A 24,152-nucleotide genomic window follows, 5' to 3' on the forward strand; every position below is an offset into this window, starting at 1 on the left:
AATCTAGTTTTAGTGCAGATTCGGTCATACGACACAAAGACACTATTTTGTTTTACGGATCATTTCGCCTTAGAGGACTGGGTGAGTCACGTAAAGTATCGAATATAAAATATATATTTTTATAAACAACTGGTAGCAAGATGAGTTGCAGATAATTGGTCAGTAACCACATAATTCTTTGCAGCTCAATTCAACAGTGAAAAATGCCCATACTATCACTTTAAGTCGCCACCACGAATGTTGCGTTCCAACGGTGAGTGTATATATAGTTCAAACGAGATATCAATTTTGTTACCAATATTTTTTACAATGACTTAGTTACATCATTCACACTGCCTAAAAAGTTGTGTAAACAAGTTACACGGTCGTTGGAACGAAATATATAGAAACGTGCACATCTCAAATCTGTTTCCTCGTAAATCACGGTTTTCAGCGGAGGTATCTTTAAAATAAATTGAGTTTGATTTATTGCCGAGGTCTTTCGACCTATATCAGCTTATATAATAATTTTCATAATAAACCCCATAACGCGCCGCAATATATTACCACGCTGTGTTTGGACAGTTAAATACAGTTATTTTATTAGTATTATTGTATTATATTTTAACACGTGTTCAACCTTCTATTCATATCACACAGTCGGATGTTTTTGCCATCATGAGTAAACATGGATGAAGCAAATGAACATGGAATTCACAATGCACGATACGCTTACGTCTAACGTAATTGCAAATTTAAATCAATTTTGAGGCACACATTGTTGATTCATGTTATAACGATTACACATGCCATGTTAAAAAAAACGCATGCAAAATAATAAAACAATTTTTGAATTTTCATCAAGCATTGTTTTTAAACAAAAACATAACATATGTTAAATGGTGTGTACTTGTGTCTTACTCTTTAATTCTTAACAATATAAAACATGGCTGATAACTAACAATGACATTACCTTATTGCTTCATGTTTTTGGCGAATGTTTAAATTGTTACGAATATATTGGTAAAATAAAACCATCATACACTGTGTCAGGTGAGAAAGTGTTGTCCGCGTGTCTATTTATTTTATGCAAAGGTCCATTGCGTATTCAATACAATAAAGACATTTCCACAGCCCAAAAATTAACAAAACAATGACGAAAGCTTGGGTTAGAGACTTGAAACGATGAGCGATATGCATAGAATTTGTGTTCAGCAAATATCAACATACTTTGACATGACTCGGCAATTGATAATGAATATACAACAAAGGAAAGTGATTTGACTAAATACAGGACACGATATAGAATATTCTCGACATGAATTTGGATGTATATAAAACACCACATCAATATAGGAATATTTGTTGACACTTTCTTTTGACAAAACGCCTTTAAAGGGACTGTCCAATGGATTATTTTCCTGAATTTAGCAGGCTATTATTTTGATATTAATTAATAACATTCGTTAATTTGAACCATATCCAACCCAACCTTTTGCTAAAGACTACAAAACTAAAGAGCAACAGCCAAATTGTATTACGACTTTTGCGTCTACCTTGGGAAATCCCTTTCTTTTTGTATTTCGCGCTTCGTGTCACGTGATTCACACACAAACAAACAAAATGGCGGCGAGGTATAAAACCCGGAACTATCCGGAAATCTTTATGGTAAAACCCGGATCCGATATAAATGGTTATAACTTCATTATTATTCGTCCGATATTAATTATAATGGTACCGTTGTAAAGAAGATCCTCTACAGATTCTAACCATATCAAAATATTTTATGGCAGGGTCGTAGTCGGCCTGTAAATCGCGGACAAAGTCGGCCTGTTTTAACGTTTTTTTTTACACACGCAAATGCCGAAAAGAAAACCCGGATCCGATATAAATGGTTATAACTTCATTATTATTCGTCCGATATTAATTATAATGGTACCGTTGTAAAGAAGATCCTCTACAGATTCTAACCATATCAAAATATTTTATGGCAGGGTCGTAGTCGGCCTGTAAATCGCGGACAAAGTCGGCCTGTTTTAACGTTTTTTTTTACACACGCAAATGCCGAAAAGAAAACCCGGATCCGATATAAATGGTTATAACTTCATTATTATTCCTCCGATATTAATTATAATGGTACCGTTGTAAAGAAGATCCTCTACAGATTCTAACCATATCAAAATATTTTATGGCAGGGTCGTAGTCGGCCTGTAAATCGCGGACAAAGTCGGCCTGTTTTAACGTTTTTTTTTACACACGCAAATGCCGAAAAGAAAACCCGGAACCGATATAAATGGTTATAACTTCATTATTATTCGTCCGATATTAATTATAATGGTACCGTTGTAAAGAAGATCCTCTACAAATTCTAACCATATCAAAATATTTTATGGCAGGGTCGTAGTCGGCCTGTAAATCGCGGACAAAGTCGGCCTGTTTTAACGTTTTTTTTTACACACGCAAATGCCGAGAAGAAAACCCGGAACCGATATAAATGGTTATGACTTCATTATTATTCGTCCGATATTAATTATAATGGTACCGTTGTAAAGAAGATCCTCTACAGATTCTAACCATATCAAAATATTGTATGGCAGGGTCGTAGTCGGCCTGTAAATCGCGGACAAAGTCGGCCTGTTTTAACGGTTTTTTTTACACACGCAAATGCCGAGAAGAAAACCCGGAACCGATATAAATGGTTATAAATGCATTATTATTCGTCCGATATTAATTATAATGGTACCGTTGTAAAGAAGATCCTCTACAGATTCTAACCATATCAAAATATTGTATGGCAGGGTCGTAGTCGGCCTGTAAATCGCGGACAAAGTCGGCCTGTTTTAACGGTTTTTTTACACACGCAAATGCCGTAAAGAAAACCCGGAACCGATATAAATGGTTATAAATGCATTATTATTCGTCCGATATTAATTATAATGGTACCGTTGTAAAGAAGATCCTCTACATTTTCTAACCATATGAAAATATTTTATGGCAGGATCGTAGTCGGCCTGTAAATCGCGGACAAAGTCGGCCTGTTTTAACGGTTTTTTTTTACACACGCTAATGCCGTAAAGAAAACCAGGAACCGATATAAATGGTTATAAATGCATTATTATTCGTCCGATATTAATTGTAATGGTACCGTTGTAAAGAAGATCCTCTACAGTTTCTAATAATGTTAAAATATTTTATGGCAGGGACAGTGTTAACCTGTAAATCGCTGTGCGGTAAAAGTTGACCGAAAAATACCGTGTTTTTTTTAACACAGAACAATGTCTTGAGGAAAACACGGAAAAGCTAAAAGGGGTTATAAAAGCATCCTTTTCCCAACCGACCATACATTTTTGGTACCGTTGTTACGGTATTGTTCCACTGTTTCTAAATATGTAAAAAATATTGTGAGAAAGCATAATATGAAATAAGGCGAAGCATCAAAGCGAAAATGGTTATAAATGCATTATTATTCGTCCGATATTAATTATAATGGTACCGTTGTAAAGAAGATACTCCACAGTTATTAACCATGTCAAAATAATTTATGGCAGGGTCAGAGTCCGCCTGTAAATCCCGGTCAAAGTCAGCCTGTTTTAACGGTTTTTTTTACACACGGAAATGCCTTAAGGAAAACCCGGAGAAGGTAAACGGGGTTATAAAACAGTATTATTGACTCGATATTAATTATAATGGTATTGTAGTACAGGAGAACCTCCACAGTTTCTAACCATCTAAAAATATTTTAAGGCAGGTTCAGATTCAGCCTGTAAATCGCGGTCAAAGTCGGCCTATTTTAACGTTTTGTACACGCGCAAATGCCTATAGGACTACCCGGAAAAGGTGATAAAATCATCACTTTCCCAACCGACCATACATTATTTGATACCATTGTAATGTAAACAATGGACCTATTCCTACGGCCGTGTTAATACCAATATGAAAAGATGCCATATCAATCCACAACCCCTGGGTAGGTAGATGGGCACCTTAGACCACTAAGTCACGGTAACTATGTCTGTTACTGCTACTTTTGACATTGATATTACCAGTTAAATGTCAATTTCGTGACATGGTTCATGCAATACCCTGAAATTTTCCGGGGACACAGTAACAACAACTGCCAATTAAGGATACAATGGTCGCGATCACAGGTTAGTGCCACCCTTGTATATCTGCTCTTGGCATGTTGTTCTTACTTACTGTCAATCGAAGATTTGGGTCTTGGGTAGATATACAGCTTGTTGTCAAACCGTTCCGATCCGAATACTTAAATAAGAAGTTTTTTGTTAAGAAAAAAATCATAACTGCAATACAAGTCTAGCTTTGATCACGATATAAATCATATAAACATTTTATGAATCGGTGTTGATATAAAGTGTGTTAATTGACCTTGTGCTCGAATTGTTGTGTTTGATTTTATTTACTTACAATGCCTTTAGTAGTGGGACATAGCCAGACAAAGTACTTGTCTGATTATTTGTGTAAGGGATCGTACACAGTGTTCTCGTATTCTGGATATAAAACGCTCCAGTTTATGTACGAGAGGGACGTTTTTGAAGTTGCGCCTTTCTTTTCGGTAAGTACCGTGCACAGTACATATATATATATATATATATATTATGATATGATTATATATTGTATATATGGGTAGATTGCTCACTATGTATTGTTCACGATGTCTATACATAGTTATTTACGGGTGCATACAATCACCGCAAAGTACAGAAAAGCATCGAATAGCACCGAAAAGCACCGAAAATACACTCAATTTCTCGCTATATATATGCAATATATCGTTTCTAGTGTGTGTTAACGGGTTTAATTAGTTAATTAATGGTTATATGATTGTATGTCTATACTACAAAATTGGATAAATATCGGCAATATACCGACCGAAATGCTTTTCCTGTGAAGACCGAAAAGCACTCAATTTCTCGCTATATATATATATATAGAGTTCCTATAAACGGATTTAAATTAAATAAAAGTTAAGAAAAACATGTGTGGAAAAATACCAAATAAGCCAGATACTTCATTCTGATTTCGTCAATACTGTACAGATCTTAAATTTACGGATCATTGTAATTTCCTGCAACGATATCTATTCATACGACACACGAACACTAACACGGATCTTAATTAAGCAGACAAATGCTTCTGCTATTCACAAATTCACACGAGCCGCACTTTTATAAAGGATAATAACTGAATATACACTTATTGACAGAGATCAACGCAAATGTATATTATGTAACCTAAATGACATCGAGGATGAATTTCACTTTGTTCTTAAATGTCCTTATTATAATGATGTTAGGAATGCATTAATTCCGAAATATTATAGAATCCGACCGAATATGTTCATGTTTATTAAACTACTTAATAGCACAAACAAAACTGTATTAAGAAAGCTAGCCATGTATTGTTTAACATGCTTTAAAATAAGAGAAAATGTCATATATATGTAGTGTTAAATAGAAGTACATTTTTCACAAAAAAAAATAAGGTCAGAAATATGTAACTGTATCTATATTTTTGTAAACCTATATGCATAACATTGTGTGACCACTGTGTATTAAACCCATCCATGTACCATTCTCACGAAATATATGTTCACGAAATATATTTCGTGTTTATTTAGATTATTTATTCTTTAAAATTATGTGTGTTTTTGGGTGTACTTCAACGCATGCTGTTATTTATATGTATGTTAATAACGATGAGCTTCACATGCTTAAGTCAAAAATAAACTATTCTGTTATATTTGCAAAGGCAGCAGCATCATACTAAAACAATCCCAGAAAAATAATGAATATCAACCGACATGACCGACAGAAATGATTCGATGCACGATGTGAATCAAAATTTAGTTTAAGTAATACGACACAAAGAAACTTTTTTAGTTTACGGATCATTTCGGCTTAGAGGACTAAGACAGTCATGTAAAATATCAAATAAAATATATAGTTATAATCAACTGGTAGCAAGTTATAAATATATCGGCAATGTACCAACCGAAAAGCACTTCATGCTGTTTATCATCTTATACGTAAATTGATGTAAATGTTTTAAGTTTTTCTAATTGACGTGAAACTCTTAAATAGAAATTGCAGCATGAATTTTAGTTCATGTGCTTTGTATTAATAATAGCGATTTTAATGGTTCCATTAAAACCATTTATTGCGCGAGCATCGAGACACTTTTGAGTTATTGATGTTAGCACAATGCAAGGTGACACAATATTATCAGTTTTTAATTATGTGTAATTTCATTCGCACCTCTCGCTTAACTCAACGTTCAAAGGCACGCGCACTTTCACACTTTATTAGCGCCGTCTTTAATCTGTTCTATCTCTTTTTACAGAACAGATTGATGTGAACTTAATGAACACAATTATTTTAACTAATGCAAGTTTAGCTAGAATTAATATATGACTTCTTGCTATACAATCATTATCATTCGAAAATGGATCTTATTTAATTGTGGTTCCTTCTTTGAACTTATGCTGTCCGCCAACATATAGAAAAGGTAGTGTCAGTAATAAATGTATTGCTTTAGATTCACATGTTTGTTTTTTTTAAGATATGTAAGATGCAAATGTGTCTAACTTATATTGTTTTCTGGTCTTTAAGCTATCTGATATATGTGACTACGTGCTATTTTGTTGGAGAAATGAAAGATTCAAATGTGTCTTATTTATATTTTATCCATGTATCGTGTGTATTCAGTGTCATGCGAAAATATATCTTATTTCTTAATTTCCACCTTCACACTTTATTAGCGCCGCCTTTAATTAGTTCATTAAATTAATTAATTTAATATAATGTGCAACGGTGAGGTGGATCAATGCTCGTTGTTAATTTAAATACACACCACTTCAGCAATAAATGAAATCAGTTATTTTGGCTGTAAATCCATTTTTTTCCGTACAGTAGCCATGTTCCTGTGTATTGAGCTGATAAGATCACCACAGCAAGTTGCTAATACACAGTGTAGACTTAAACGAAATTGGTTATTTTGACTGTAAATCCAATTTTTCCAGTACAGTAGCCATTATGACCATGTTCCTGTGTATTGAGCTGATACGATACCCACAGCAGGTTGCTTATACACAGTGTAGACTTCCCCTGTTTTATTATAGTATTTGTTATTTACCTGCTTGGAATAAATGACGTGTATTCATTCGGGTCTGATGGCGTTTTGTTAAAGGTCATTTAATGCAGCAAAGCTGGTTTTCTGACTTAATTTTTTAATCATTTCAATGTAAAAAAGAAATAATGAAACAATGAATGTGTAATTTAATTCTCAACTCTCGCTTAACTCAACGTTCAATGGGACGCGCATAGTTCTTTTTATAAATTATGTACAAATATAATATGCTGTACATTGTTGTTTATTTACTCAAGAAGTACCAGAAAGAAGCATTGTTATGTATAAAGCGCTTTACTTTTTCAAAATTCTACATTAAATAAAGAAATATCGTATTTTTTGGTTAAGTGTACGTGCTTGATATATATTCATAAAATAGCAGTTTTTTTTTAAACATTCGGTCTTTAACCTTTAATTTGATGCAAATGAAAAGAAGAACTGCCTTTTTTATTTTTATACTTAAATCAACATTTAACGAAGTCATTATTGACTAAATAAATATGTACATTTTTTCACTCCATTAAAATCGGCCCTTATAGTTTACTTTCATGTATATATAGAATAATTGAGTGCTTTTCGGTGATTCTATGCTGGCGCGATAGTGCTTTTCGGTTGCAAATAAAAATACTTTTGTGCGTGATCTTTACACTTAAATCAATATTTAACGAAGTGATTAATTACTTAATTAATACGTACATGTTTTCAATCCATTATAAACGGCACTTATGGCTTACTTTCATGAAAATATGAAGAAATTGAGTGCTTTTCGGTGATTCTGTGCTGTCGCGGGAGTGCTTTTCGGTCGTCACATGAAGTGCTTTTCGGTCGGTATATTGCCGATATTTATCCAATATGGGGCATTAATACATCATAATAAACACAAGGTAGTATAAATATGCATGAAATATAACCATTTTTATCTAATTTAGTCCATTAACACACAATAGAAACGCATTTTTGCATATATATTGCGAGAAATCGAGTGCTTTTCGGTCTTCACATGAAGTGCTTTTCGGTCGGTATATTGCCGATATTTATCCAATTTTGGGCATTAATACATCATAATAAACACAAGGTAGTATAAATATGCATGAAATATAACCATTTATAACTAATTTAGTCCGTTTACACACAATAGAAACGCAAGTTTTCATATATATAGCGAGAAATTGAGTGCTTTTCGGTCGTCACATGAAGTGCTTTTCGGGCGGTATATTGCCGATATTTATCCAATTTTGGGCATTAATACATCATAATAAACAAAAGGTAGTATAAGTATGCATAAAATATAACCATTTATAACTCATTTAATCCGTTACTCACACAATAGAAACGCAATTTTTCATTTATATACAAGAAATTGATTGCTTTTCGGTCTTGACATGAATTGCTATTCGGTCGGTATATTGCCGATATTAATCCAATTTTGGGCAAAATGTAGTATAGACATACATTCATATAACCATTAATAACTAATTAAACCCGTTAACACACGCTAGAAACGATATATTGCATATATAGAGAGAGAAATTGAGTGCCTTTCGGTGCTTTTCGGTGATTGTATGGACCGACTTAAATACCAATAGAGCGTGACACAAACACAGCACAATTGTTTATTTCGGCAAACATTTTGATATTATTTGCTTTTAAACATAGCTTTTAATGACTATTGATAGATGAATAATGTTATACTATTATTTGTAATTTCAAAACATGTTACTTGGTGATTTTATTCACGTTCTATAAATACATCAGTTATTCTTATTAACCTGATGCCTGTTGTCTGCTACTGTTACAATACGACGCTTAAAAATGTGGATTGCATAAAGTTAAAGGTCACATTCCGTGTGCACTATATTACTTGTAATAATGCATTATAAATATGTCAAGCATGTTCACTTTAACAAATACGATACTTCTTTATGTAATGTAGAATTTTGCAAAGGTAAAGCGCTATATATATGACAATGTTTTATTTTTTCTTGTTGATTAAAAACAAAAACAAAATATAACAATACATATCATATGTGTACATACTTTTTTAAACCAATATAATGAATCACGTGATGTTTTTATAATTTTGTTAAGCGTGCGTGATATTGAACGTAGATTTAAGCGAGTTATGCGATTTAAAAACTGATACCACTCAGCTTGATTTACAATTCATGTTCCAACGCGCCAATGTATTTAATTAAATGGTTTCATGAAATTGTGTTTAAAAGCATAACGATTGAAAGTCAGTAAGAAACACAGTTTTGCACATAAAATGATCGCCAACAGACCCGAATTAATACACTTCATAAATGCCAATCAGATAAAAAACAATTCCAATAATACAACAGGGGAAGTCTACACTGTGTATTAGCCACCTGCTGTGGTTATCCCTATTTATCAGCTCTATCTCAGGCACCTGGCTACTGTTATGAACAAATTGGATTTACTGAAAATAACTGATGTCATTTATTGCCAAATTGTTATGTACATATAAAATAAACAACGAGAGTGGACCCACATCATTGTTGCACATTAGTATAAACTTCACTGTAATCTAGGCGCCCCGTAATCTGTTCTTAAAATAGACATAGCCTTAATAAAGACGGCGCTAATTAAGTTGGATATTAAAGAAGCTACATTAAGCGCACTGAAAAAGATGAATTGGACACATTTGCATCTTTCATTTATTACAAAGCATGTGAATATGTACAATACTTTTATTACTGACACATTATTCTTAAAGTCGACGGACAACATAAGAGGGAACCACAATTAAATAAGATCCATTTTCGCAGGATAGTGGTTTTTTTAGAAAATATTCACATATTATTTTTAGCTTGCATTAGTTACAATAATAAGTTCGCGTGCCATTGAACGTTGAGTTAAGCGAACGGTGCGAATTAAAATCTGAAACTATTATGTCATCTGTACTAACAGCATTAACTCAATGGTGTCAAATCCTCTATAGTCAATTAAAGGGGCATTTTCATTTTTTGAAGTAGTTAAAAACCAACTTGTAGTGAGTGATATTTTGATGCAACCAATTGAAACTTTTGACTTTAAATGACGAAAAATCGGATATGGGTGCATTGTGTGTGCTATGTATAAAACATGACAGTCACTACAAAATCGTATATATAATATACTCTGTAAGAGACGTTACATATTATGACATTTCAAATTTAAACCACAAAATTGACAATTATCCAAAGATATATCATTCATTTTAGTGAAGGAATGATATATTATAATAACCATGAAAAGTATTTCCGTTTGACTATGCCTTTAACGAAATAATTTTTCATAATAATATATATAAAATAAACGAGAGTAATGATACCTTCCTTTCATGTATAGTGTACATGTAAGACAAACAGATTCTTTAAATTCATTGATTGCATTGGACTCCGAATATACAACGAAAAAAAGTCTAAAGGTATATTTACAATGATATGCACAACCATTTTTGTACTTCAGTCACTTTTTCGCAATTTAATTTAAACCACACCATTATTGATAACGTTTGTTTCGAACGCTAACCATTCTGACCATTTTTTTACAAACCCGCGATCACGTAGAAGCGAGTTATTTTATGCCTATGGAAGTTTTCTAGTATGCATGACAAACACAAGATCCAAAATGCGTTTTGGGCTCGTTCGAATTTTTAACAAATATTTTACTGTTAACTAAAATGCCACGTCCGACTTGTCATTAAAATCCAGAGAGTCAAACGAAATGCACATCCACATTATGCTCTCTTTCAATTTATCTTACATTTTTTTAACCACATACACATGTCTGCTCTTTTTTTAATCTTATCGAAGTTTACAATAATGCATGACAAACAAACAATCCTAAATACGTTTTGCATTTGATGATGCTTTGAATAAATAATTAACTGTTAAAAACAAACCACGTTCATATGTCGTCGCTAATTCTATCGAAAATGCGTTTAAACTATGTGTCGTATTCTGAGAAAACTGGGCATAATGCATGTGCGTACAGTGTCGTCCCAGATTAGCCTGTGCAGTTCGCACAGGCTTATGAGGGACGACACTTTCCGCCTTAATGGTATCTTTGCTAAGAAGAGACTTCATTTAAACGAAAAATGTCATAACAGCGAAGAGTGTCGACCCTGTTTAGCCTGTGTGGACTGTATGTTAAATATTTTGAGGTTAAACTAGTTTTTTTCGTCACTGAAATGACCACACACGATATACGTCACAAATCTCCTAATTTAAATGTAAAGCTACAAGGCAATGCAAAATTAATAAAACATTATCTTATGAAAATGAATGAAGATGTTTCGATTAAAGATTTATAAATTTACGGAAAAAGATTTTATGTTAGTCAATTGTGTTTTGCTATGAGCAGGGATGTGCGAATAACTGTAAACTTTTGCTGAGCAAGTCATTCATGCTATAATACAGAATTGCAGTTTACCTACATATTTTTCAAAAGGTCAGATAGCTTAATTGGTAGAGCAACCCAGGCCGGTATCATTAGATGGCTCATGGGTGGGTTCGGGTTCGAATCCCGATCTGAACTTCGTAGGTAAACTTGTGGTTGCAAGGCTGGAAACGGATAGTGTGACAATTTGTTTTCGGCGGGGTTTTGGGCTAACCGTTCAGTTCATCAGTTCGTCTAGTCACATGAAACCGTTTAATATGGCCTGTTTGTTGTTTAATTGCTGATTAACATATTTGACACAAATCGTGCAGTCCCGCTTTAACTCCTTATTTATGTTGGCTATATTGCACTTTACCGGTACGCTGCCATCATGGATTCCGAAATTTGCGCAACTTAACACTAATTATAAGGGCTTGGGTTATAGTGCGTACCGGTAAAGTGCAATTGCCCCGGACTGTTTAGTTGCTCTTATCCGCAGATGGTATTCGAACCATATATACTTCAGATGAGTGCAGACATAAGGTGATTTTATCTATTTTACAAACAGCAGCTTTTGTGCGATTTTAAAACAAAAAAGTTACTTAGTTACAAGGACTGTTATGTTGCTCTTATCTGCAGTTGGTTTTCGATCCATAAATGTTTCTTCCCGATTTGTGCAAAATAAGGGTTTATATGAACTACACGGTCGGCAAATTATCACCATTTTACAAACGGAAGCTTTTGTGGGCTTTTCAAACATTGCCTCGTGTGACCTTTTAAACTGCAAATATATCGTTCTAAATCATAAAACAATTTCAATGAAATGTACATGTAATTCTTTGGAAACGTTTTTCTAAGCAAGTTAATCATGCTATTCAACAGCATTGCAGTTTACCCATATATTTTTCAAAAGGTCAGAATAGCTTAATTGGTAGAGCAACCCAGGCCGGAATCATATCTTATTTAGATGGCTAATGGGTGGTTTCGGGTTCGAATCCCGATCTGACCTTCGTAGGTAAATTGTGGTTGCAAGGATGGCAACGAATAGGATGACAATCTGTTTTGGGCGGGGTTTTTGGGCTAACAGTTCAGTTCATTAGGTCACATGAAACCCTTTAATATGGCCCGTTTGTTGTTGAATTGCTGATTAAAGTAATAATTGAAAGTTCATTTCCTTACTTTTTAATAAAAGTCTTTACGAACTCCAGGTTCTTCTGCTAGAAGTGCCTTTAATGATTTAATTCAAATATTTTCTGTATATAAGTTGTGAGTTAGTTTCTTCACGGTGCGTATATTGTATATTGTCATCTAGATTTGCGTGTGTAAAAAAAACCGTTAAAACAGGCCGACTTTGTCCGCGATTTACAGGCCGACTACGACCCTGCCATACAATATTTTGATATGGTTAGAATCTGTAGAGGATCTTCTTTACAACGGTACCATTACAATTAATATCGGACGAATAATAATGCATTTATAACCATTTATATCGGTTCCTGGTTTTCTTTACGGCATTAGCGTGTGTAAAAAAAAACGTTAAAACAGGCCGACTTTGTCCGCGATTTACAGGCCGACTACGACCCTGCCATAAAATATTTTGATATGGTTAGAATCTGTAGAGGATCTTTTTTACAACGGTACCATTATAATTAATATCGGACGAATAATAATGCATTTATAACCATTTATATCGGTTCCGGGTTTTCTTTACGGCATTTGCGTGTGTAAAAAAACCGTTAAAACAGGCCGACTTTGTCCGCGATTTACAGGCCGACTACGACCCTGCCATAAAATATTTTGATATGGTTAGAATCTGTAGAGGATCTTCTTTACAACGGTACCATTATAATTAATATCGGACGAATAATAATGAAGTTATAACCATTTATATCGGTTCCGGGTTTTCTTCTCGGCATTTGCGTGTGTAAAAAAAAACGTTAAAACAGGCCGACTTTGTCCGCGATTTACAGGCCGACTACGACCCTGCCATACAATATTTTGATATGGTTAGAATCTGTAGAGGATCTTCTTTACAACGGTACCATTATAATTAATATCGGACGAATAATAATGCATTTATAACCATTTATATCGGTTCCGGGTTTTCTTCTCGGCATTTGCGTGTGTAAAAAAAACCGTTAAAACAGGCCGACTTTGTCCGCGATTTACAGGCCGACTACGACCCTGCCATACAATATTTTGATATGGTTAGAATCTGTAGAGGATCTTCTTTACAACGGTACCATTATAATTAATATCGGACGAATAATAATGAAGTCATAACCATTTATATCGGTTCCGGGTTTTCTTCTCGGCATTTGCGTGTGTAAAAAAAAACGTTAAAACAGGCCGACTTTGTCCGCGATTTACAGGCCGACTACGACCCTGCCATAAAATATTTTGATATGGTTAGAATTTGTAGAGGATCTTCTTTACAACGGTACCATTATAATTAATATCGGACGAATAATAATGAAGTTATAACCATTTATATCGGTTCCGGGTTTTCTTTTCGGCATTTGCGTGTGTAAAAAAAAACGTTAAAACAGGCCGACTTTGTCCGCGATTTACAGGCCGACTACGACCCTGCCATAAAATATTTTGATATGGTTAGAATCTGTAGAGGATCTTCTTTACAACGGTACCATTATAATTAATATCGGACGAATAATAATGAAGTTATAACCATTTATATCGGATCCGGGTTTTCTTTTCGGCATTTGCGTGTGTAAAAAAAAACGTTAAAACAGGCCGACTTTGTCCGCGATTTACAGGCCGACTACGACCCTGCCATAAAATATTTTGATATGGTTAGAATCTGTAGAGGATCTTCTTTACAACGGTACCATTATAATTAATATCGGACGAATAATAATGAAGTTATAACCATTTATATCGGATCCGGGTTTTCTTTTCGGCATTTGCGTGTGTAAAAAAAAACGTTAAAACAGGCCGACTTTGTCCGCGATTTACAGGCCGACTACGACCCTGCCATAAAATATTTTGATATGGTTAGAATCTGTAGAGGATCTTCTTTACAACGGTACCATTATAATTAATATCGGACGAATAATAATGAAGTTATAACCATTTATATCGGATCCGGGTTTTCTTTTCGGCATTTGCGTGTGTAAAAAAAAACGTTAAAACAGGCCGACTTTGTCCGCGATTTACAGGCCGACTACGACCCTGCCATAAAATATTTTGATATGGTTAGAATCTGTAGAGGATCTTCTTTACAACGGTACCATTATAATTAATATCGGACGAATAATAATGAAGTTATAACCATTTATATCGGATCCGGGTTTTCTTTTCGGCATTTGCGTGTGTAAAAAAAAACGTTAAAACAGGCCGACTTTGTCCGCGATTTACAGGCCGACTACGACCCTGCCATAAAATATTTTGATATGGTTAGAATCTGTAGAGGATCTTCTTTACAACGGTACCATTATAATTAATATCGGACGAATAATAATGAAGTTATAACCATTTATATCGGATCCGGGTTTTACCATAAAGATTTCCGGATAGTTCCGGGTTTTATACCTCCCCTTAAGTTATCTCTGTTTTCCCCATTATATCGCCAAAGTTAGGGGAGGTAATACTGCTTGACATTATCTTCTTTGCCATACACAAGTAATTTCCCATTGATAAGGAATTTCAATGACAGATTTTTCAAATCTCGATTCCAACGTTGTTTTTTGTTCATGTTTAAAATCGTTTTGCAACATTCTTAAATATTTAAAATAAACTCAACCTGAAACACCGAAATAAACGTAAAGGGTCGGTCGGATAAGTTGAGGCAAACAACTCTTTTTACGTCTTAAATTAAAGGGACAGATTTTGGCATGTATTGAAGACTGTCATTAAATACTTTATATTTATAAATGTAAACATAGGATCTTTAAAGCTCCAGTAAAAAATAACAAGAATAACATTTAAAAAAAGAAAATAAACGTAACCATCAACTGGGCTCGAACTACTGACACCTGGTGCCCTGGAGTAAAAATCTATCGCTTAGACCACTCGGCCATCAGTGCTCATAAAAAGAGTAACGTATTTTATACTTTATATAAGCAATCCTCGTAGTTTCATAAAATGTAACGACAACAACAGAACTCCTCAAATTATTCAATCATTTCGCGTTGCAACGCTTTATAATTTTCAGGTTTTTAAATCGTCAAAAGATGCATTTAGTTGATATTTTAGAACATGGTAAATGTTCAGTATTAACTGTTTCCTCACAAATATTATAACTAAAACGAACATTTGCGAATCTGAAACAAGTTTTTTTATTTTGTCAATTTACCAAAACGTGAAAAGGCCCCTTTAACGCCGAACACAGAATAAATTATTTAAAGCCCGCCATTGATTGATATTTACAAAAAGGACAGTAAGTTTGATTCCCAGCCGGCCTACGTTGGTTATGAAACTATTTATACAATTATTATCTCCGTGCCTATGACTTTTAAAAGTAGAGCGGTTGTAATTATTAGTATAACTTTTGTTTATACAAAGTACTGGTAATTCGTCCATAGGAAGATACTCTGCCACCGTGAAACCGTGAATCGAACGCCGTAATATGACATAACATTTATCAGTCTCACTTTATTTTACGTCGTTGCTCCTTTCGTAACATGACATGGTTGCGTAAGGGGAAAATGACCCAAACCAGTTTTTCGACGAGAATCGTGAATTTATATCACGACGAGAGTCGGTATTCGTGTTACAGATCAAAAAGTAGTATTCATCCAAGACACATTCAAATGGAATGTCAAAATAAGGTGTCGCTTATCGCGGGACCGTGCTACCGTGATCTCGAACTGTGTTGGGGATATATAAATTGAGTAGTAAGGACCGAACACACCAGTATTAATTGCAGTACTAGTTCGTCGACTGCCAGTTCCACTCAAAATGAAGGTCACCATAGTTGTTCTCGCTGTTTGCATCGGTATGTAAAAACTATTTGTTCGTTCAATCGTTCGTTCAATCGTTCGATCATGCGTTCGTTCGTTCGTCCGCTCGTAGCTCGTAACCCCACAAACGGACCCAAGGCTTGTCAATAAAACATTTTTGCCGGATGCATCCGTTAATGTCAAATCCATGTATTTACTGAAACTTTTGTTATAACTTGTTTATGTCTCTTATTCGTCTTTTGGCGAAAGGCGCTTTTCGTTTGTATCATGGTTATGACACTGCTTGCAAAAAAAAAAGAAAAATGATTCGTGGAGTTGTTTCATATTTCAAACCATTTCAGAAGTGTCATTGACTTTAATGAGTCAATTATGTATCTCTCTCACGAAAATCTTGTCGAAAGAAAATTTCTCTTCGTCCGTCCGCCTCCCACCTGTAATCCCCTCTCTGTGTCGCATGATCGAATAGTGCCGACCGAACCAAATATGTTGTAGTTTTTTAATAAAAATAAAATATATCGTTATACTAGTACCTTACAAAGGCACTACACACTCAGCTCAATCTCGTTTCAGCCCTCGCCTATGCCGAGGAATGCCGAGACACCGGTGACTGTGGTCACGTGACGTGTCCAGAGCAAGACTACGTTCTGGACTGTGCACACAGGCAATGCACGTGCACACACAGTGAGTAGTCGGGTTTAGTTAAGACCTATTTATTTTAGCTCGTTTCCGTTAAGAACTTCAGGTTTATTGAAACGCTCTCGTAACATGAGTAGTACTTGGCGTCTTTAGGGCCGATCTAAAGAATGACCCCACACTGGGGATCGAATCCATGACTGGTTTGAATGTGATGATGTAAGCCCGTATATACTCGGACTAGTTATTGAACGAAGTGTGCAACGAAGTAAGGATCTTCATGGGTTCTCACTTGACCTACGTCTGTCTGTAAATCTTTCCGGTTGGCCATTGTCTGTTAACAAAAACGTATCATTTTTCAACGTGCAACTCGTATGATAGCATACATAAGTATTGGTTTGATCGAAATAATGACATGAATTGCCTCTTTAATTACGCTTGCTTAGTTTATGATGATGTTAATGATGCTTATCTGGATGTTTAAGTTGACGCAATCAGCCCTCACGTGCATTATCATTTCCTGCTAAATAAACCAGAACCATATAACATATATATTTAATATTGAATTGTAGCGACCGCCAGGTGTGTTGCCGCTCGTGACTGTTCGGGCCAGTGTGACCGCGACTGGCACTGCGTTGACGGCCAGTGTCGCTGCGGGTTCGGATTTGGAGGTGGTCCCGTGGGCAAATAGACAAACACGCTTTTTTCTGGCGTCACCAATGCATTTCGTGTGTAGTTTGTGATGAATGATAGTCATTATTATAGTGAACTGTGAATTAAATGTGTTGTTTTTATGATATAAAAGATTTGTCAATAGACGTTTTATCTTCAGTTCCCGTCGATTCTCGCGGCCTCCGGGATTTCAATCCCTCGAAAATCCAGGTGGTCGGTTTATTGCACGATCTTTGTTTCTAGTGTTTAATAATGTTCATGTACTTTATAATAGACACACGACTGTTGGTAAAACGTATTATATTAATGCCATATCTCAGATTGCGTGCATTTGATTATGCAAATCTGAACCACCGGTTTTATTATCCCAAATAAAATGTATGTCGTGAAAAACGGGTCGGGTTTTAGGCATAACCAGAAGAAATATAAACCTGTTAGTATTTTTAATTATTTTGTTAAGCCAAGCGAACTCTCATATTAATGTGTCCCAATTCCATGTATAACCTGGCGCTCAATTGACCATCGTCGCCTCAGGTACTACCGGTACTTTAAAGTTCCCCGGAGTACCCGGCTTCCTAATTAGTTCCGTTTTGCGACAAACAAGCAAGCTTACATGCGCCGGGATCGGGCATTGAGCCAAGGGTTTCACAACGGAGAGCCGCTTAGTATGTGCGTTAAGATCGGCTACCGTATACTTACCCAGAAAAAGTGCGGATAGTTTAACTGACCGCCGCGTTATAATGGATACACTGTTAATCAAAGCGCTGAAGGCACTGAAGATGTTCGCTATTGCGTAATTTAACACGCAATTCATTTTTGAAAATCAATCGCAAGTTTGAAATGAACACACGCCATTCAACTTTATTAAGTGTGTGTCATAGCGCACGGGTCGAGTTTTGTGTTCACTTTTTATCATCCTTATTATTTCATAGAAATAACTAAGACAAAATAAAAACAACATGCTTTTTGGAAGTTCTGACAGCATAGAAAGTATGATGAAAATGGTAATGATAACTTAATATAAAGAAAATTTGCAGTCACCATATTAAAGGAATATTTTTTTCTTATATCAAATGACTATCTCACCAAGAATATAAATTCATAATGAAAGTTCCGTGTACAAAACTTTTGATTTTTGACACCATATACAAATTCAAAATATACAACAATATTCGTATCTTGTATATGGAGGAATAAAAGTATATAAACATTGCTGTTTATGCTTTACTTATTACCCGAGCAGTTCACACGGTGTCAACAACGCTAACATAAACATAGGTATAGAGCACTCATGCGCTTTTAGGCATAGCTGTTTCAGTTTTCATCTTAGTGACTTTTACATAACGCCAACAGACACGCATGAATATTTTCGAATATTTAATAAGCTGATTCGAGTTACAACCTCTGAATTTTTGCTACATCACTGCGTATGTGCTCAATTCAAAGGATGTAGCACTGTTCAGTGTAAGGAATTCCGGACTACTCTCTGTATGCTCAAACGACACAAATTGTGGCCCTGTTACAATTACGCGTTACAATCCATCTCGCAGAATTTCACTTTCGCCTCCAAGATGAGAAAACAATCATTAGCGAAATAGTATAGTGTCACGATAAGAGAAAATCGTTTAATTATCATACCACAATGTTTGCCGTACTTGGTCAGCACGTCTGGAAATCATTCCTTAATGTGTGGATAGGCTGCCATTATTAACAAGTTTGCTATTTTCAATTCAATTTTGTATCAAAAAGCATTGTTCTTAAATGTGGCATTTTCAATTCGCAATGAGATTTGTAATGACCCTCGTCATGTGAAAATGGGTCTTATTCCATATGCGCCCATCATATAAATAGCCCACTCAGCTATCACTCCTTCTGGTAAGGAGAAACATAACATATTGAGTGATTTTAAAGCGAACAGCATCGCCTATGGCCTGACTGCGCAAAAGCACATGTTGGGTTTAACAAACGCTTGCCGAAACGCATAAGACCCATTTTCGCATGACGGCGCTATTGACGTGTGATTTAAATGTGTCGAAAGAAAACTGCGTTTAAATCAAATATAAACATACTATATATTTCGATAGTGAAGAAAGATACTCATAACAAGGCATATGAGGACACATATGAAGTGCTCTCCCGTAGTATTTTTTTATTTTACTCACACTAATGTGTGGTTTGACAATGCTAACACACATTTCATGCGGTGAATATGCAGCTTACAAGTGAAAAACACAACACAATAGTTTAACTTTTGTTTAATTGTATTTAATTATTTAGAAAAGTAAATTGCTAACTTTATTTCAAAGTCAGCGTATACGCCGACTACATTTTTAAAAGACATTTATTGTTATAAATATATTTAATATAATATATTAGGTTGTTTTCGGTTTTAGCGATTAAAAAGCATTTTCGAGGTTGCCTATAGTATGCCTGTAGTAATTGATGAACTCATATCCAACTGTCTATGTATTGAGAACTGTGAATATAAACAAGCTTAACCTTCTACTAACCTTCTGCTATTGCATTCGTATTATTATTATAAATTGTTTGTTATATTCGGGTTTAGCAATTATGAAACTTTTTTTTGTCTATCGTATCGCTGAAGTTATTGTTGACCTATAGATAATATGGGTCTTTGATATAAATAAGCGTCAACTTTTTCCCGAATCTCTCATTTTACGACCTGTACTACGTCATTGAGTTGTATGCGAGAGCGTAACCTATTGCGTTGTTATAACCCGTAAACTTTCCTTTGTTTATCGACAGACGCATCATGAATGCCAAAACAACCGTGAAAAAGAACCACGTGACCAAATAGGACGCAAAACGCAAATACCATGCGACTACGACTTTTATTATGTAAGAAAGCTCCGCAATTCCTTTGAAGTCGTAGCCTTGTGATTGCTATTACTTAAATAATTGACCTCTAACTGAAGTAAGCAAAGGAAACGCAGCACCTTATTGACCCATTCCTTCTATGTGCGAAGGCAGATTGAATTTTACTAATGTATGGTTTGCCTATTATAACACACATTATAATGCGGTAAATATGCGACTAACAAGTAAAAAACACTATAATTAAACTTGTGTTTTGAATTAAGTTATTTAGAAAACAAAATTCCAAACCTTATTTCAAAACAGCAAGACTACCTTTTTTAGAGAATATTATTGTTATATTTAAATGTTTTTTTAACAGTTTCAGCGATAATGAAACATTTTTTTATGTTGTCTATCGTATCCCTGTAATAATTGTTGAACTCGTGGTCAACGTATTATTAATTGAGACCTGTGAATATAAACAAGCGTAACCTTATACTACTGCGTTATTCTCACACGGACTCCCCTTTGTTTATCGCCAGCCTCAGATTTATGAATGAGCTGAGCGAAAATACTACGTCAGTCACGCACACGCAGCAGAAAGTGGACTATTTTAATCATTCATAAACAATACCTCCGCGACACGTACAATACGATCATTGTTTATTGATTCTTTTCTATAAAACACCGTTCGAAAATATTGAATGTAACACGATATTAACATAATGTTGCCATTTGTGAATACACATAATTGGAGAACTCGAACCTCTTGCATAAATTATACAACTCTTTCTTGCGTGGATACGCAACCGGGTATTGCGTTAATCATACCTAGTCGTATCGACCTGAATTTCACACTAAGCACTTTAGACGGGCGCTAAAGCGCCCATCTAAAAAAACAATTGAAAACCAAACATTTTCAAAGAACATTGTAATATTCAGCATCCGTTGAAAAAAGTCTCCTTTTCTTGTTTTTTTGGTTTGTTCAAACTTACATTTGAACGTCTCTTCCTTCTGAAAGAAAAAATATCAGAATAAAGCGGTGCCAAAAGATCATAAAGATGCGGTGCTTTTACGGACATTGTTGAGCGGTGTTCATATTTCTATAACGTCAGTGTTGAGCGGTGCATACTTGTAAATGTAAAAATCTCAGTTATATTCAACAAAGCATGCCATAATGTGTTGTAAATTGATTCTTCTACCATAAAATACCGTTTAACAAAAAATCTTTCATTTAAAATGTTTAAAATCAGCAAAAAAACACACTATTTTTCGCGTCACGAAAGTCACTTCTTTCACATGCTCAAGTTGTTTTTACTATTTTGAAATGAATATCGACTCAATTTTGATGCGGTAAACGGCAATTAGATGTAAAGTATATACTTCGTTCGATGTAATATCTTTGTATTACAAACTTACCTTCTTTTCTCGTTTTTTTCTTTCATTTCTGGACTCGCCAAAAAGTTTGCGGCCATGTTTTTGACAGAAGGATACGGTGCTCTTGTCAGAAGTATAAAATTTCGACGGTGAGCGGAAAAGTTGTTGTATTCGCTTTATCACCGTGTTATACGGATGGCAAAAATTATGTCTCTTGACTAGATCTAAAGGTTGAAGGTCTTATAATTTGAAGGCTATTTAAGTTTTCTCGACTCTAGAGATTTCTTATGAAAAATCATTAGTAGTAGAATAAAAAGTAGTCCGTGCACGCGACAGGTATATTCAACAAGGTGAGATACATGCTAGTTTATTCCATAGGGTGTTATACCGTCAATGTCGATATAAAATGGGATAAATGGCGATCTACTATGCACATGTTTTATTGACGTACAAACGAGCGACTCGGCCAATTGAAGGCATGATATTTGGCATACAAATACGTAACCATTAATACAATTTGTGTGTATTTTAACAGACGTTGAGCTGTGTTGTGAGATGTGGACGGACCAAACGGTTTTAAGCAGTGACACGTAATTGCTTACACAATAGTTTTAACAACAAAATTAAGTAATACATTGTATTTTATTAATTGTTACAAAGTGTACATTAAATACGTTCCCAAAACTACGCATAACAAATGCTTATCAGCAACTACATAACATGTATATGGCGAACAAAAACATTCAAAGACATTACAAAATTTACCACTGTTGTCTATGGATGCAATCTAAACTACACTAACTAAAGTAATTCTTTTAACAAAATCTTAGATGAATTTTTAACGGATGCGGGCATCTCTCGGTAACAAATTCCAGTGTAATAAATTGCGTTGTGTCAACGATCCAAATGGTCAGTTATTGAATTAAAGAAGAAACAAAAAAACATTGAAAGCAAAATCAGTTTGTAACTTTCCATTCTCAACACTATTTTCGATATGGTTTGTGACAGCTAGGAGGCGCAGATCAGCAAATAATGTATAACCAAGCCTTGCTCTAAGAAAACTGCACTAAATGCATTTGGGACAATACTTTTCACCTTGACTGGATTATGGTTTAGAAGAGACGTCTTTTAATACTTTCCCCATCAGAAGCAAAGTGAAACCAGCATAAAACTCGCAGTCTGTTCAGGTTTTATGCTGTTTGCTACTCATCATTATCTAAGGGATGGAAATGAAGTATTTAAAACTTCAATATATTAAGAAATGACTTAAATTTAATTGGATTTTCTAAAGGACTTCAAATGCAAAATGCGTTTATAAAGGGTAAAGGGTTTAAAAAATTGTCCCAAAGCGGTACCTATCGTGCCTGATTAACATGTGCAATACTGAACGCTCATGCATTGAGCCTGGTACCTATCGTGCCTGATTAACATGTGCAATACTTAACGCTCATGCATTAAGCCTGGTTTTCCAAGAGGAAGGCTTACTTTAATGGATCTCATAGGCAATTGAGGCTAAGTTATTATTTACATGCATAACATCAAGGCAACTGGGTGTAAAACATTAAAACTTGAAAAATTACATTGACATTGGGTTACTTTTGGCATTAAGACAAATTTGCTATGGAAATGTTAGGATTGTAGAGGATGTAAATATCAAGATAAACAGATAATTTGTATCAATTTTTAAACACTGTGTACTCGATTATTTTCACACAAAATGGCACAATGATGTATCACACTTTAAATCGATGTTATTATAATAAACGTAAGTAAAGTTTTCTTAATAAAGAACAAGAGATGTGTTTATCAGAAACACAATGCCCCCTACTGCACCGCTTTGAATTTATTTTTTACTTTTTACCTTGAAGTGACCTTGACACTTCACCACTCAAAATGTGCAGCTCCGTGAGATACACATGCATGCCAAATATCAAGTTCCTATCTTCAAAATTGCAAAAGTTATGGCCAATGTTAAAGTTTGGGACGGATGCACAGACTGACAGACAGACAGACGGACAGACAGACAGTTCAACTGCTATATGCCACCCTACCGGAGGCATAAAATTAGTAAACAATTGAAATTCAACCAAAAAATATACAATTGCTTTGTCAACATTTTCAGGTTATCAGTCATATTAGGCAGAAATAATTATTTACTAGTACCAAAATAAAATAACTGTTGGAATGTGTCTGAGACTTGAAGTATCATGCATTTGACTTCATTTT

At 34.8% G+C, this 24,152-nt stretch overlaps 1 protein-coding gene across 1 annotated transcript; it reads left to right on the forward strand.

Annotated features, from left to right (window-relative positions):
• The first annotated feature begins 16,294 nt into the window (after positions 1–16,294).
• LOC127875021 (serine protease inhibitor Cvsi-2-like) lies at positions 16,295–17,876 on the forward strand. The gene is made up of 3 exons (XM_052419750.1): positions 16,295–16,462; positions 16,998–17,108; positions 17,633–17,876. The coding sequence occupies exons 1-3, from the start codon at positions 16,426–16,428 to the stop codon at positions 17,749–17,751; spliced, it is 267 nt and encodes an 88-aa protein (XP_052275710.1). The 5' UTR covers positions 16,295–16,425; the 3' UTR covers positions 17,752–17,876.
• Positions 17,877–24,152: the final 6,276 nt, after the last annotated feature.

The sequence above is a fragment of the Dreissena polymorpha genome, chromosome 3, assembly GCF_020536995.1.
Source record: "Dreissena polymorpha isolate Duluth1 chromosome 3, UMN_Dpol_1.0, whole genome shotgun sequence".
NCBI classification, from domain to species: domain Eukaryota; kingdom Metazoa; phylum Mollusca; class Bivalvia; order Myida; family Dreissenidae; genus Dreissena; species Dreissena polymorpha.